The sequence below is a fragment of the Myotis brandtii genome, unplaced genomic scaffold, assembly GCF_000412655.1.
Source record: "Myotis brandtii unplaced genomic scaffold, ASM41265v1 scaffold62, whole genome shotgun sequence".
Taxonomy (NCBI): domain Eukaryota; kingdom Metazoa; phylum Chordata; class Mammalia; order Chiroptera; family Vespertilionidae; genus Myotis; species Myotis brandtii.
In genome coordinates, this window is record NW_005370366.1 from 3,053,856 (window position 1) to 3,068,905 (window position 15,050).

The window sequence follows — 15,050 nt, forward strand, 5'->3', positions numbered from 1 at the left end:
TATATTTTATTGATTTTTCACAGAGAGGAAGGGAGAGGGATAGAGAGTTAGAAACGTCGATGAGAGAGAAACATCTATCATCTGCCTCCTGCACACTCCCCACTGAGGACGTGCCCGCACCAAGGCACATGCCCCCGACCGGAATCGAACCCGGGACCCTTCAGTCCGCAGGCCGACGCTCTATCCACTGAGCCAAACGGGTCAGGGCAAAATAATAACTTGTTTTGTTATTGTTACGAATAGTCACCCAATGGTATTTTTTTATTGATTTTCCAAGGAGAGTGGAAGGGAAGGGGAAGAGACAGAGAGAAACACTGACGTGAGAAAGACACATCCATTCGTTGACTCCCACACACATCCTGACCAGGGCCGGTTTTGAGCCTGCAACCCAGGTGCGTGCCCTTGATCAGAATCAAACCTGGGACCCTTCAGTCCACGGCTGACGAACGCTCTATCCACTGACCCACACTGGCCAGAGCTACTTCAGAGTTTTTTAATCTCAGCACCATTGACATTATGGCCAAGATAATTCTTGGGGGGCGGGGCGCTGTCCAGTGCATTGTAGGATGTTTATGTCAGTAGTACCAACCCGCAGTTTTGACAAACAAGAATGTCTCCAGACACTGTCAAATGTCCCCTGGAAAGCAAAACTACCCTATTTGAGAACCACTTCTCTAAATGTGTATTGAAGTATTAGTAATAAATTAAAAATACGTATTTGAAATGAAACCAGAGATTTTTTTTACTTCCAGAATCAGAAAATCTTTACCAAGTAGTTACTATATTCCAGCCATTCATTATAACACACACGTGTTGCACGCACATTCTCTTTCATTATCCTTGCCAAGTCTTATGAAGTAGGTTCTGTTACTATCCCCACTTCACATATGTGGAAACAGGCCTAAAGATGTTGAATTTACCTGCCCAAGATCACACACTGCAAATGCTAATTTGAATCTACGCACAATTCACAATCTCCACCAATACAAATCCCACCTTCCAGCTTGTGTCCCTACATCAGTCTGCACAAAAGGTAAAATTACAGGTTCTTAACTAAAAGGATTACAAAAAATAAATAAAAATAACAATAAACTAAGTGACTACCCAAGATAGAGACTGCTTGAACTGGAATCTAATGATTACCAGGGAATCCTTTCCAAAGCACATGATCTTTTCTCTCATTATTTATTAGTGGTTAAAACCCCCCACTGCAAGAATACTAAGTTAACAAGTATAAGGAAACCCACTGATGGAAAATGGAAATAGCCTTCAAGTCTAATCAATAGAAGGTTGAATAAAAAACTTACAGTATACATTCATACTGTGAAATATTGTCATTAAAAAGAATCTAGCCTGGCCTGAGTCACTCAGTTGGTTAAGCAGGTCCATTGCACTGAAAGATTCCTGGTTGATTGCCCAGCAGGCACATACCTGGGTTGCAGGTTCAATCCCCAGTTGGGACACGTATGGAAGGCAATGTATCAATGTTTCTCTCTCACATCAATGTTTCTCTCTCTCTCTCATCCTTCCTCCTCTCTCTGAGCATGTCCTCAGGTGAGGATTAAAAAATAGTAATCTAATGACACAAAAAGATGTCAAAGATATAATGAAAACTCAAATCACAATACAATGTATAGTATAGTTTGATTTTTATGGAAAAATAATACAAAAGTTAACAGTGATCATGTTTAGTAAGTGTACTAGGGGAGGGAAGATCTTCACTAGTGTAAAATTATAATTAAGAGAACTTCCCTGAAATAAAAGATGACTTGAAATTATGCTGAACAGGCCCACTAAGTACATTTTGCAGTCTAATTAATATTTGAACATTCTATAAGAAGCATACATTAGCCCAGCTGCGGTGGTTCAGTCGTTGAGCATCAACCTATGAACCAGGAAGTCATGGTTCGATTCCTAGTCAGGCCATATGCCCTAACTGCGAGTTCAATCCCCAGTGTGGGGTGTGCAGAAGATAGCAAATCAATGATTTTCTCTCATCACTGATGTTTCTCTCTCTCTTTCCCTCTTCCTTCCTCTCTGAAACCAATAAAGATACATATATTTTTTAAAATATATTTTATTGATTTTTTACAGAGAAGGGAGTTAGAAACATAAAGATATATTTTTAAAATAATAAAATAAAATAAAAAGCATGAGGGCAGGGGGTTTAGTCCCCCATAATTAAATATAAGTAAACTCAGTTAATTTCTAATTCTTTAATTAGAACAATGGTTCTCAAACTTTAGCTTCAGAATAATACCCAAGCCCTGGCTGGTGTTTGCTCAGTTGGTTAGAGTGTCATCTCATACACCAAAAGTTTGCAGATTCAATTCCCATTCAGGGTGCATACCTAGGTTCCTAATTCTGTCCCGATTGGGGTGTGTACAAGAAGCAACCAATCAATGATCCTTTCCCTTTTCTCCTTTCTACTTCCTCAATCCTCTTCTCTCTTCCCACCCCCCAACCCCGCCCCCATCCCCGTCATCTAAAAATAAATAAACATATCCCTCTGGTGAGGATTTTTTTTTTAAGTAAAAAAAATGCCCTGGGCTGGTGTGGCTCAGTTGAGTATGTCCCATTCCCTGAGAAGTGGCAGGTTCAATTCCTGGTCAGGGTTCAATCCCCAGTAGGGGCCATGCAGGAGGCAGGTGATGGATGTTTCTCTCTCTCCCTCTCCCTTTCTCCCTCTCTCAAAACAAACAAACAAACAAACAAACAAAACATTGTTTAAAAAAAAAAAGACCACCACCCATGATTGTTGGACCCCAAACCCTAAATTTCTGACTTAGATCTATAAAGGAGCCCTAGAATTTGCATTTCTATTTCTAACAAATACCCAGTTAACTGACTGTTGAGGTGAGACAATTTTTGAGATGGTATAAGGTCAGCATTGCTAGCATGAATGGTAGGGGAAAATAAGTGGCCTTCGTCTTACACTACAAAGAGAATGGGAGCTGTTGGACAGGGACCACTCTTTTGTGAAATATTGCTCCAGAAATCTGGTTTACTAAAGCTAAAAGTAGGGGCTGGGGTTAAAAAAAAAAAAAAAAGCCAAAACCGAGTTCAGGTGAAAGTAATAAAGAGCTTTAACTACATTAAACCAGCTTTAAAATGCACTACAACTTTTGAGTTAATTTATCCAATCTAAATTTGCAGTAACTAGTAAAAACCTAAGCTTTTGGGTCCAAAATTCCACAAAATGTATCCAAAATATACACAGTCTATTTCATCTCTAATGTACTAGGGGCTCACACTATGGACTAGGATCTTACAAGGAAGTGCTACTTAAAATCTTTCTCTTCGCCCAGCCAGCGTAGATCAGTGGTTGAACATCAACCTAGAACCAAGAGATCACAGATTTCCCCTTCAGGGCACATGCCCGAATTGTGGGCTTCATCACCAGTGTAGGGCGTGCAGGAGGCAGCAGATCAATGTTTCTCTCATCATTGATGTTTGTATCTCTCTTTCCTTCTCCCTTCCTCTCTGAAATCAATTAAAAAATATTTTTAAAAAATAAAATTAAAACTGCAATTAAAAACACACACACACAAAAATTCTTTCCCCTGCCCTGACCAGGTAGCTCACTTGGTTAGAGCATCGTCCTGATACTGATCTCTGGTCAGGGCACACCCAAGAAGCAACAAATGAATGCACAAGTAAGCAGAACAACAAACCGATGTTTATCTCTCTCAAATCAATGAATAAAAAATTTTTTAATTCTTTTCCCTACCATTATATATTAGTAATGCTGATGCTATACCATCTCAAAAATGTTACCTCACCCTGGTCAGTGTGGCTTGGTTGGAGCATCAGCTATCAAAGGTTGGCAGATTAGGATTCAATCCTTAGTCGGGGCAAGTACAGGAGCAGCAGATGTTTCTCTCTCACATCAATGTTCACTCTTTCTCTCTCTAAAATTAATTTTTTTAAAGAGATTCCTTTTTTAAAAAAATTTGTTTGACTTCATCAATTAACTGCAAAACTACAACTACCAGTCTAAGAAAATGTATTTGCATTTTTTTTTAATTTATTGATTTTTTACAGAGAGGAAGGGAGAGAGAGAGAGAGTTAGAAACATCGATGAGAGAGAAACATCAACCAGCTGCCTCCTGCACATCTCCCACTGGGGATGTGCCCACAACCCAGGTACATGCCCTTGACCGGAACCGAACATGGGACTTTTCAGTCCGCAGGCCGACGCTCTATCCACTGAGCCAAACCGGTTTCGGCGTATTTGCATTTTAAAAATTAATTGCTGCCCGGACATGTGTGGTTCAGTGGTTAGTGAACGCCCTTGAATCAAAAGGTTGGGGGTTCAACCTGAGGCCCCAGTCGGAGCGTGTGCAAGAGGCAACCAATGGATGTGTCTCACATCCATGTTTCTCTCTTACTCTCTCCACTTTCCTTCCACTCTCTATGGGGGGGGAGGGGGAGATCAATGGAAAAAATATTCTTGGATAAAGATTAACAAACATAGCCCAGCCAGCGCTCAGTGGTTGAGCACTGACTTATGAAACAGGAGGTCACTGTTGGATTCCAGGTCAGGGAACATGCCAAGGTTGGGGGCTCAATCCCCAGTTGGGAGTGTGCAGGAGACAGATCGAGGTTTCTCTTTAGGATGTTTCAATCTCTCCCTTCCTCTCTTTTAAAAAAAAGTCAATAAAAACATACAGTGGGGCCTTGACTTACGAGTGTCCCGACTAACGAGTTTTTTGAGATACCAGCTGTCTCTCAGTCGATATTTTGCATTGAGTTGACAGAGTAATTTGAGTTAACGAGCTCCTTAACGAGATCAGTCTTGGAACGAATTAAACTCGTAAGTCAAGGCCCCACTGTATTTACAAAAAACCCCCCACACAACAGTATTTGTAAAAACACAAACCAGATAAAACCAGCAGTATTTTAGAGCCACTACACCATCCCTACATATACACTATAGCCACTATACCATTACTTACATTCAAATCAGACATACATTCTATGATTTTCCTAAGTAGAAATAAATACATAATAGCTCAGAAATATTTCAAGCTTTAAAACTTACCTATTAATCACAGAGCTCAGATTAAATAGTAAAGTTATCCATGAAGTCAAATTTTGTAAGCCAAATTCTAATTTCCAACTGACAAATTTTTAACATTCTTACACAAAAATTTATGGTGATAGGCCTGAAGGGAGGAGCATATTCCAAAGGAACAAGGTAATAGCAGTCCTTCTTAGTTCCCCATTTCATAATCTCACAGATTTTTTTTAAAGAAAGAAAAGCAGTGAGCTGTGCTGTCCAATGTAGTAGCCACTATTCAAGAATAAATAAAATGTAAAATTCAACTCCTAAGCCACAATAGCCACATTTTAATTACTCAACAATCACATATGGTGGCCACTATGTTAGACAGCACAGAAACATAGCATTTCCATCACTGCAGAAAGTTCTATTGCACAGCACTAATACACTAAAGAAAGGATTATTAGCTTTAAAGATAGGAAGGAAAAATATTTTCCCATGTGAATAAATTGTTTATTGGCTTATTTGTAAACATAAGACTTACAAAAGAGAGGGAAATGCAGCCCTACCATTCTTCCAGAATGTCAACTTCAGAATAGACCAAGAAAATGTTAAGCAGCATCCTTTTGGAAAGTTTACTAAAAGTTGTCTATAATGCTTTATTATAGTATTCCTACCTTCCTTTAAGAAAACTTTGGATATATTAAAAAAAAATTTACCAAGTGATAAACTGTTTCTCTAATGTCCAAAATATAATTAAGAGCATTTATGATTTTATGTTGAAAATGCATTATTTAACTTGAATTTTAAGGAAACTTCCATATCTCATTAATACCCTATGAAGATTTTTGAGGCCATTTAGATGTTCAAATGTCCTCCCTAAAAGGTACTGTCATTTAATTACAATTTTCTATTCTGCCTTGACCACTCACTGAGAGAACCCAATATTAAAAGCTAAAGTTCCAAAAGAAAGCTTCCACAAATTACCATGAACATAAAATTTGAGAGTCAAAGTAAACACACACTTCTTTATGCAAACATTACTTTGTGTAAAAAAGCCTCCATCCAAGAAAGATATTTTATTAGCAAAAATCTAGCATCTAAATATGAATTAAAACAGTGCTGCATAACTGACACTGATGGAATTTACTAGAAAGCACATAGAAAAACCAAGTAGCTGATATTATGTCCTGTTAAGTGTAAATCCTCACCAATCATATTCTTTTAAAAAAATACAAGGGAGCCCTAGCCACTTTGGCCTGTGGACTCAAGGGTCCTGGGCTCAATTACTCCGGGGCACAAGCCTGGGGTTGCGGGCTCCATCCCCGGTGGGGGTCGTGCAGAAGGCTGCCAATCAATGATTCTCATCATTGATGTTTCTATCTCTCCCTTCCTCTCTGAAATAAAAATATATTTTTTTAAAAATACAAGGGAGGCACAAATTGTGCAGGCTATGGGATAAATTCCTAAGGTTTATAGACTTAAAAGTAGTAAAGATATATAGTATTCTAGTATTAAAATGTGTAAGTAAAACAATACAATTCCTAAACGTGGAAACCTCCCGAGTGTTGGAGGGGAAGACACATTTTATTAGACAAAATAATTCAACACCGTTCCAATACTGCGGAGTGTAGGATCAATGCGGGCTCCGCCGACTGGGGAGGCGGCGGCGTGAGAAACACGAGGCTTTCCGCTCCGCGCGTGCGGGTCTTTGGAAGCCAAAGGGACGAGGTGGGGACAACTGTAGGAAGCAATTTCGCTGGGAGGGCCTTCGGGCCCAAGGAGACTTCTGGTGAGAAACGGCTCCCGCCGCCCCGCCCCCCCCAGGCCTGTCCTGTTCGTCCCCTTCTAACCCATTCTGCCTGGACTCCGAGTTCCCGCCCCCTGGTTCCCGGGACTAGTGACCAACAAGCCGCCGGGCTTGGCTAACCGTCAGCGAGGCCGGCGGCTCAAACCGCGGGCGACCCGCCGGCGGGGAGAAAACCACGGCCCGCGCCCGCCCGACACTCACCAGGCGGATGAAGCCGAAACCGCGGTCGCGGTTGATGAAGACCTCGCTGGGCTCGCCGTAGCGCTCGAAGAGCCGCTTGAAGTCCTCCTCCGTGATGTCCGTGGGCAGGTTGCCCACAAAGAGGCGGCAGCGCTGCGTGTACGTCTTCTCGCCCGGCTTGAGGAAGCTCTTGATGTCGATGGTGAAGCCCACCTCCTCCTCCGGGCGCTCCTCCGCGGGTACGGGAGCGGGGGGCGCCGGCTCTCCAGCCAGTGAGAGGGCCATGGCGGCCGCAGGCTCGCTCTCGCCCGCCGCCGATTCGAGAGCACGCAGGCGGGCCGGGTTTTTCTCAATGCGAACTTGCTTCAGATTTCCCCTTAACATCATCAGAGGGCTTCACCTCGGGCCGGGAAGCAACCTTAGAGATGTGTCTATGGCTCCGTGCCTCCCCACGGAGACGGTACTGTGAAGGAGAAAGCCAGAGAAGACGAGGAGGTCGCCACTCCGGCAACCAGCAGGCCTTTCCAACCCACCTAATGCCCGCGGCCGCTGCACGTTCAAAATGGCGCTGCCTCCAGCCGCAGTTGGAAGTGACGCCGACCACAAGCCCCGCCCCGACGTAATCACCGGAACGGAGGCAACGCGCCTGTGCGGTCGGCGCCAATGCACCTGCGCTAGCATAGGCCTGCGCACCGCATTACCAGGGTTGGGTTCCAGGGTTCCTGATAGGGCTGACAAATGCAGCTGCCCAAACCGCTAAAGCAGCGGTTCTCAACCTGTGGGTCGCCAACCTGTGGGTCGCGACTGTTTGGGGGTGGAAAGACCCGTTCACAGGGGTCGCCTAAGACCATCGGAAAACACATATATAATTACATATTGTTTTTGTGATTAATCACTATGCTTTAATTATGTTCAATTTCTAACAATGAAAATACATCCTGCATATCAGATATTTACATTATGATTCATAACAGTAGCAAAATTACAGTTATGAAGTAGCAATGAAAATAATTTTATAGTTGGGGTCACCACAACATGAGGAACTGTATTAAAGGGTCATGGCGTTAGGAAGGTTGAGAACCACTGAAGCAGGGGTCCTCAAACTTTTTAAACGGGGCCAGTTCACTGTCCCTCAGACCGTTGGAGGGCTGGACTATAGTTTTAAAAAAACTATGAACAAATTCCTATGCACACTGCACATATCTTATTTTGAAGTAAAAAAACAAAACAGGAACAAACACAATATTTGTATTTGCATGTGGCCCGCGGGCTGCAGTTTGAGGACCCCTGCAACAGGGATTCTTGGTTGTACACGTCAATGGTAAATATTGTGGACTAAAAGGGCCACATATTAAACCTGACAAGCTCATGTCAAGGGTTGCATGGCACCCTTACAAACTTAAAGACCAAAAATAACCACAAAGAATAGCCTAAAATTAAAAATTTTTAACTAAAAGAAGTTTATGGTAGGTAGTCATGTCCTAAGCTGGCAGCTCCATGACAAAGCTCAATCCTTACCTAACTGCGCCTGTCTATTGTCTTTTTGCATCTTTGGTTTTTTTTGTAAAATTATGGTAGATTTTACTTTTTAAAAAAATACATATTTTTATTGATTTCAGAGAGGAAGGGAGAGAGAGAGAGAAACATCAATGATGAGAGAGAATCATCAATGGGCTGCCTCCTGCATGCCCCCTACTAGGGTTCAAGCCCGCAACCAGGCATGTGCCCTTGACTGGAATCGAACCCGGAACCCTTCAGTCTACAGTCTGATGCTCTATCCACTGAGCCAAACAAGCTAGGGCTGTCTTTTTGCATCTTTGGAAGGTCAAAGTAATTATCTTTGTTCTGACCCCTCAAAGCACAGGCACCACTTTTCGAAAATCACAAATCCTCTCATTGTTATTGAGTTAATCATTGACTGTTAACTATCCTATACCCACCTATGAAAAAGAAGTATGTGTCTTTGTTTTACTTTTGATCCAATCCCAGAAGTTACCCTATTTTGCTTTTTCCCGCCTCTCTAATCTATCACCAATGGATTTCATGTAACCCAAATGGATCTCCTCTTTTGATTGTAATGTATAAAATAAGATACAAAACTGCCATTCTCCAGAGCAGCGGTCACCAACTGGTGGTCCATGAAGTCCGAAAGGTTGGTGACTGCTGCTCCAGAGCATTATCTCAATCTGTTGAGATTTTGCTGCCCGGCAATTATTGACAGTTTGGCTAAGATAAACTCACAAAAATTCTCTATAGGTTTAAATGTTTCTTACGTGGCACTTCCACTGTTACACTTTTTTAAAGATGCTTCAGTGGCCTCATCCCAGTCATTCCTTCATAAAGACAAAACACAGAATTCTTTACAATGTAAAGAATCCCTTCAAAAATCCCAGGTCCAAACAAACAACAGTGTGATAAGTGTTCAAAATTGTGCGATGTGTGCAGCAGTGTGTGAAAATGTGATATTATTATAAATATCCAGCCCAATTTTCAGTGACAATGGGAAAATAAAAACCTGCCCATTTTATACACACCTTTGAATAACAGGATATTTCTCAGTAATTGAAACAGGTGAAAATACATTTCTGTCTATCAAGAGCAAGGTTTTTATTATATTTCCTAACGAGACACTACAATTCTATAAAATAAGTGTGTCTATGAAAGTAGTACAACCAGATCCAGAACTCCTATCAACCTACTTTGACATGGGTCCACAAATGTTTTCTGTAAAAGACCTAACTGCGAATATTTTAAGATCTGAGAGCCATACAGTGTCTACCAAACTAGTCAGTTCTGCCCAGTATTGCTCTAGGTAAATGGTAAGTATTCAATGAATGTTAATAAATGAATTCACAGTCACTCTGCAAAACAAATAATTTTTCACGAAGTTAAACATAGGATGACTTTAGAACAGCAGCCCAACTCCTATTTAGCCAAGAGAAATAAACACTTGTATTCAAAAAACAAACAAACAAACAAACAACTATATGCAAATGTTCATAGGGACTTTTGTTACAATCAGCAAAAAACTGGAAACAACTCAAATGTCCAACTGGTGAATGGATAAACAGTGGTACATTCATGTAATATAATATACTACACAATAAAAAATAGAATAGTCTTGGCACCAACGCACCTGAGCTAACATGGGCTTGTGCACAGCAGTACCAGTTTCCCATTCCAGGGTTCCTTGTAGGTCCCACAAATACAGTTGCCCAAACCCCTACAATAGCAGGGATTCTTGGTTGTATAGGGATTCTTGGTTGCTCAGACCTTGCAACTTGGACATGTCCCCTCTCTCCTTCATCAAAAATCCCAGCTCCAAAAAGCACCTGACAGCATAAACTCCATCTCTCCCCCTCTCCTTTACCCCCTTCTTTCTGACCCCTCTTTAAATTTATAACCACAAATATCTGGTAGGCCCCTAGTTATTTCTCTCACCTAATTTCCTATTTAACAATTTCACACATTTTCTTTCTCCTCAAACCAACACTCCTCCCCACCTCACTCATAGCTGATATTGTCAACTTTTACTAATTTCATTGAAGAAAAAGACAAAATTGCCTCCTTCTATCAACACCAAATCTACCAACTCAACTCCATATGTAGCCTTATATATTGCCTTCCCTCCTGTTACATTAATTGCCACTGATCTTCTCTAATGCCAACCCACTAGATAGCATCCTCTTTCCAAGTACTTTGCTTTTATCTATCACCTCTCCAAGTGATCAGTTATTTGATCAATACTGAACTACTCTCATCTGCAAAACAAACTGCTGATAAAACTTTTATCTCAAAAAGAGGGGGGGGGGGAACCTTCCTAGACCACATGTACTTTAGCTACTATTTCTTTACAAAAGAAAAGAGTTATCAATATTTTCTGTCTCAAATTGCTCATTTCTTGATTTCTCCTTAAGCCCCACTAATTAGATATCCATCCCCACATTCTATTCCTTTGAAACCTCTCTCATTACAGTGGGCAACAGCCTCCACTTTACCAGATACAACAGTCAAACCTCAGATCATTCAACAGCATTTTACATGGTAGATCTGTGCCTGAGTTTCATCATGTATAATATGGGAATAATACCTACTTTGTAAACTTATTGTGCATGTTAAATGAGTTCATTAGTCTTTGGCACCATAAAATTATTATTATTGATCATTTTCCTTCTACCTTATTTTTTAAAATACATTTTTATTGATTTCAGAGAGGAAGGGAAAGGGATAGAAACATCAATGATGGATCATTGATCAGCTGCCTCCTGCATGCCCCACACTGGGGATGGAGCCCACAAACCAGGATGTGCCCTGACCAGGAATCTAAACATAACCTCCTGGTTCATAGGTCAATGCTCAATCACTGAGCAATGCCAGCTGGGCTGAATAGCTCATTACAATTTTTTTTTTAATTTTACTGACTTTTAGATGAAGGAAGTGGGGAGGGAGAGATTGATTTGTTGTTCCAATCATTTATGCATTAATTGGTTAATTCTTATATGTGCCCTGACTAGAGATTGAACCCACAACCTTGGTGTATTGGGATGATGTTCTAACTAACTGAGCTACCTGGTCAGCACCCCCCCCCAATTTAAATGTACCTAATAATTTATTTAAAGTTGCAATAAGAAACTCATTACATGTTTACATAAGTCACATTATTTCTATGAAAGGGAACTATAGAAAAACATAATTTAGTGCGAAGACTAGCATTGCCTCACATTCCCGCAAATGTGTTAAAAAAAAAATGCAGCCTCATATACATATGTAGTTTGAAAAGGGAGGATTATTCTAACCTTTTCAGATAATTGTGGACAGTATTCTTGGTTGGTCACCAAAATTCAACAAGTGGTAGTTTCTTAAAGATTAGTTGTACCCTAGCTGGTTTGGTTCAGTGGATAGAGCGTCGGTCTGCGGACTGAAGGGTTCCAGGTTCAATTCCGGTAGAGGGCACATGCCCAGGTTGTGGGCTTGATCCCCAGTGTAGGGCGTGCAGGAGGTTGCCAATCAATGATTCTATATCATCATTGATGTTTCTATCTCTCCCTCTCCCTTCCTCTCTGAAATCAATAAAAATAATTTTTTAAGAAACAAGATTAGTTGCAATGTGGATTTTGAAACCATATCAATGTACTTTTCATGCTGTTACATTAAAATCCATTGGTCTTCACTTTGAATGATTCTTTTACCCATGTATGATTTTTGTAACATCATACACTAGTCATTTGAAAAATATTGGTTCACCCCTTTTTAAAAAATATTTTATTTTAGAGAAAAAGAGAAGAGGGAGAGAGAGAGAGAAAGAGAGAGAGAGAGAGAGAGAGAGAGAGAGAGAGAGAACTATCTATTTGAGAGAGACAGATGGTTTGATTGCCTCCCACATGTGCCCTGACCAGGGCCGGGGATCGAACCTGCAACCCTTCCGTGCAAGACACTGAGCAACACTGGCCAGGGCTCATCTCTTTTTAGTGTTCATTTTTTTTCATTGTCTGGATGACCACAGTTTATCTAACCATTCACCTGGAGGACATCTTGGTTGTTTCCAAGTTTGGCAATTATAAATGAAGCTGCTATAAACATCTGGGTACAGATTTTTGGGTGGACCCAAGTTTTCAACTTGTTTGGGTGAAATACCTACCAGCAAGATTGATGGATAACATCGTAGAGTGTGTTTAGTGTTTGATAAAGTGCCAAAATATATTCCCAAGTGGCTGCACCATTTTGTATTCCCACCAGTAATGAATGAGGATTCCTGTTGCTCCACATCCCTGCTAGAATTTGTTGTTCTCGGTGTTCTGGATTTTGGCCATTCTAATATGTGTGTAGTCATAGAAAAGAGGACCAACACATATGCAGAATTTAGTTGTAAGGAATCCATTCCTCTGGGCCAGTGTTTCTCAAAGTGTGACCCGGTAATAACATCAGAATCCTCTCCAGTATGTGAGAAGTACAGATTCCAGGGCCATACATCAGAAATCCATAGTTTAAAGAAGATTTTCAGGTTTGTCTTACGTTCTCTAAATAGAAGAACACTTCTCCAAATCTCTGAAAACAGAATTTAACTTTCTGAGAAAGCCACAGGAAATATTTTTGTCTGTAATAGCAGCAAATAAGGACCAAAATCCACAAGGAATTTATACTGGTATTTGAATGTTGAGATGATAGAGTCTAAGAAAGTCATTGCCTTTTTTTCCAATCCTCACCTGAGAATATGTATGTGTGTGTGTGTGTATGTGTGTGTGTATATATATATACTAGGGGCCCGGTGCACAAAAATTTGTGCACTGGGGAGGGGGTTCCCTCAGCCCAGCTTGCCCCCTATCACATACTGGGAGCCCTAGGGGATGTCCTACTACCTGCTCCCTGCTCCCTTGGGGAGCGGGCCTAAGCCACAGTATGGCCACCCTTTGTGGGAGTCGAACGGGCTGATCAGGGGAAGGCACCAGCCCCATCACCACACTGTTGCAGCCACTGCAAGTCAACAATTGCTGGCTGGCTCCGCCCTGGTTCCCCGCCTCTGCCGCCATCAACAATCCTTGGCTGGCTCCTCCCTGGCCCAGGCCTAAAGCCTCTGCTGGAGGCTTTAGGCCTGGGCCGGGGCACCCCCAGCTCCCGCCGCCGCTCGCTGGTTGGCTCCTCCCCGGCCCAAGCCTAAAGCCTCTGCTGGAGCCTCAGGCCGAGGTTTTAGGCCTTGGCCTGGGCACCCCCAGCTCGACGCTGCTGTTGCTGCCGCCGCCGCTCCCTGGTTGGCTCCTCCCTGGCCCAAGCCTAAAGCCTCTGCTGGAGGCTTTAGGCCTGGGCCGGGGCACCCCCAGCTCCCGCTGCAGCCGATCGCTGGCTGGCTCCTCCCTGACCCAGGCCTAAAGCCTCAGTCTGTGGCTTGGAGCCGACATATGCAAATTAGCCGCCATCTTGGTTGTCAGTTAATTTGCATATACTCACTGATTAGCCAATGAAAAGGGTAGCGGTCGTACGCCAATTACCATGTTTCTCTTTTATTAGTGTAGATATATAATATGAAAGAAAACATCAATGTGAGGAACATCAATCAGTTGCCTCCCATATGCGACCCGACCAAGAATCATACCCACAACCTTTTGGTGTATGGGATAACGCTCAAACCAACTGAACCACCTGGCCAGGGCAACCTTTTTGAGTTTAATGTTTGTAGCTTTAAGGAAGGAATATTAAAATTTAAATTCAGTTACTAAATAGCAAAGAAAATGTCTTTCCTGGAATGAAATATTTCTTCTCACCAAAACATGTAAGAAAAGAGGCCAAAAATATAACAAATTTATTTCTCATTCTAGTATTCTTCTTCTAAATCGAGTAAATTTCTTCACAGGCCCATTCTAAATTGTGGAATAAAGGTGGGAATAATGAACACTTATCACACTGTTGCTTCTTAATGTCTGTATTTTTCATGTTCTCAGCCCTCCAAATATGGCCTATGTCTTATAGGCTCCCATAGATCTCTAACATAAAAATAAAAAAGCCTTCCAAAGAGAGCACAACATGCATTTATTTGAGATCAGAGAATAGTTATTCAGGATCCACTGCTTCAGGCAGATAGCTATTTAAGACCCACTGATTCATGCAGGATGTTATGGTAGGGGACGAAGGTAAGGGGTGTTTATGAGAAGGGAAAGGGGAACAATTGTATTACTAGAAGGAAGGCATTTCTATTGGTGCAGATAAGCTAATACAGTGATGTTAATTCTAAAGAATGTTTTTAAGTTTTAGTACTATAGCCATCAGTTCAGTAGTAATAAAATTTGCTTTCTTGTTATCTTTGCAAACATTTTTTTGGAACAGTGTTGCTTTAGGCCCAGTTCAAAAGTTATTTTGCTCTGTTTTAACTTTCCAAGGTTTGAGGCATAAGAAATGCAAGGCAGTTCCTCTGTCTTGGCAGCTCCAGCGACATTTTAAAGTGGCTCTGTTTATTTATTCATTTATTTTGACTGGTTGATGCTGCTAGGTCCTTACACTACAGTGTCGGCTGATCACTTGGATATTCCAAGACACCTCGACATTTCTTTCTTTCTTTCTCTCTCT

At 41.6% G+C, this 15,050-nt stretch overlaps 1 protein-coding gene across 4 annotated transcripts in view; it reads right to left on the reverse strand.

Annotated features, from left to right (window-relative positions):
* Positions 1–7,607, reverse strand: part of PSPC1 (paraspeckle component 1) — a 126,593-nt gene extending 118,986 nt beyond the window's left edge. For 2 of the 4 annotated variants that reach the window (XR_001359364.1, XR_001359363.1), the window contains exon 1: positions 7,017–7,606. Coding sequence is in view for 2 of the 4 variants with exons in the window: in XM_005880020.2 (XP_005880082.1) it covers positions 7,017–7,382 (366 nt within the window). In the remaining 2 variants the exon portion in view is untranslated. Of the gene's footprint in view, positions 1–7,016 lie in introns of all 4 variants that reach the window. The other 2 variants (XM_005880020.2, XM_014528126.1) reach the window with 2 other exon arrangements.
* Between the last annotated feature and the right edge of the window lie 7,443 nt (positions 7,608–15,050).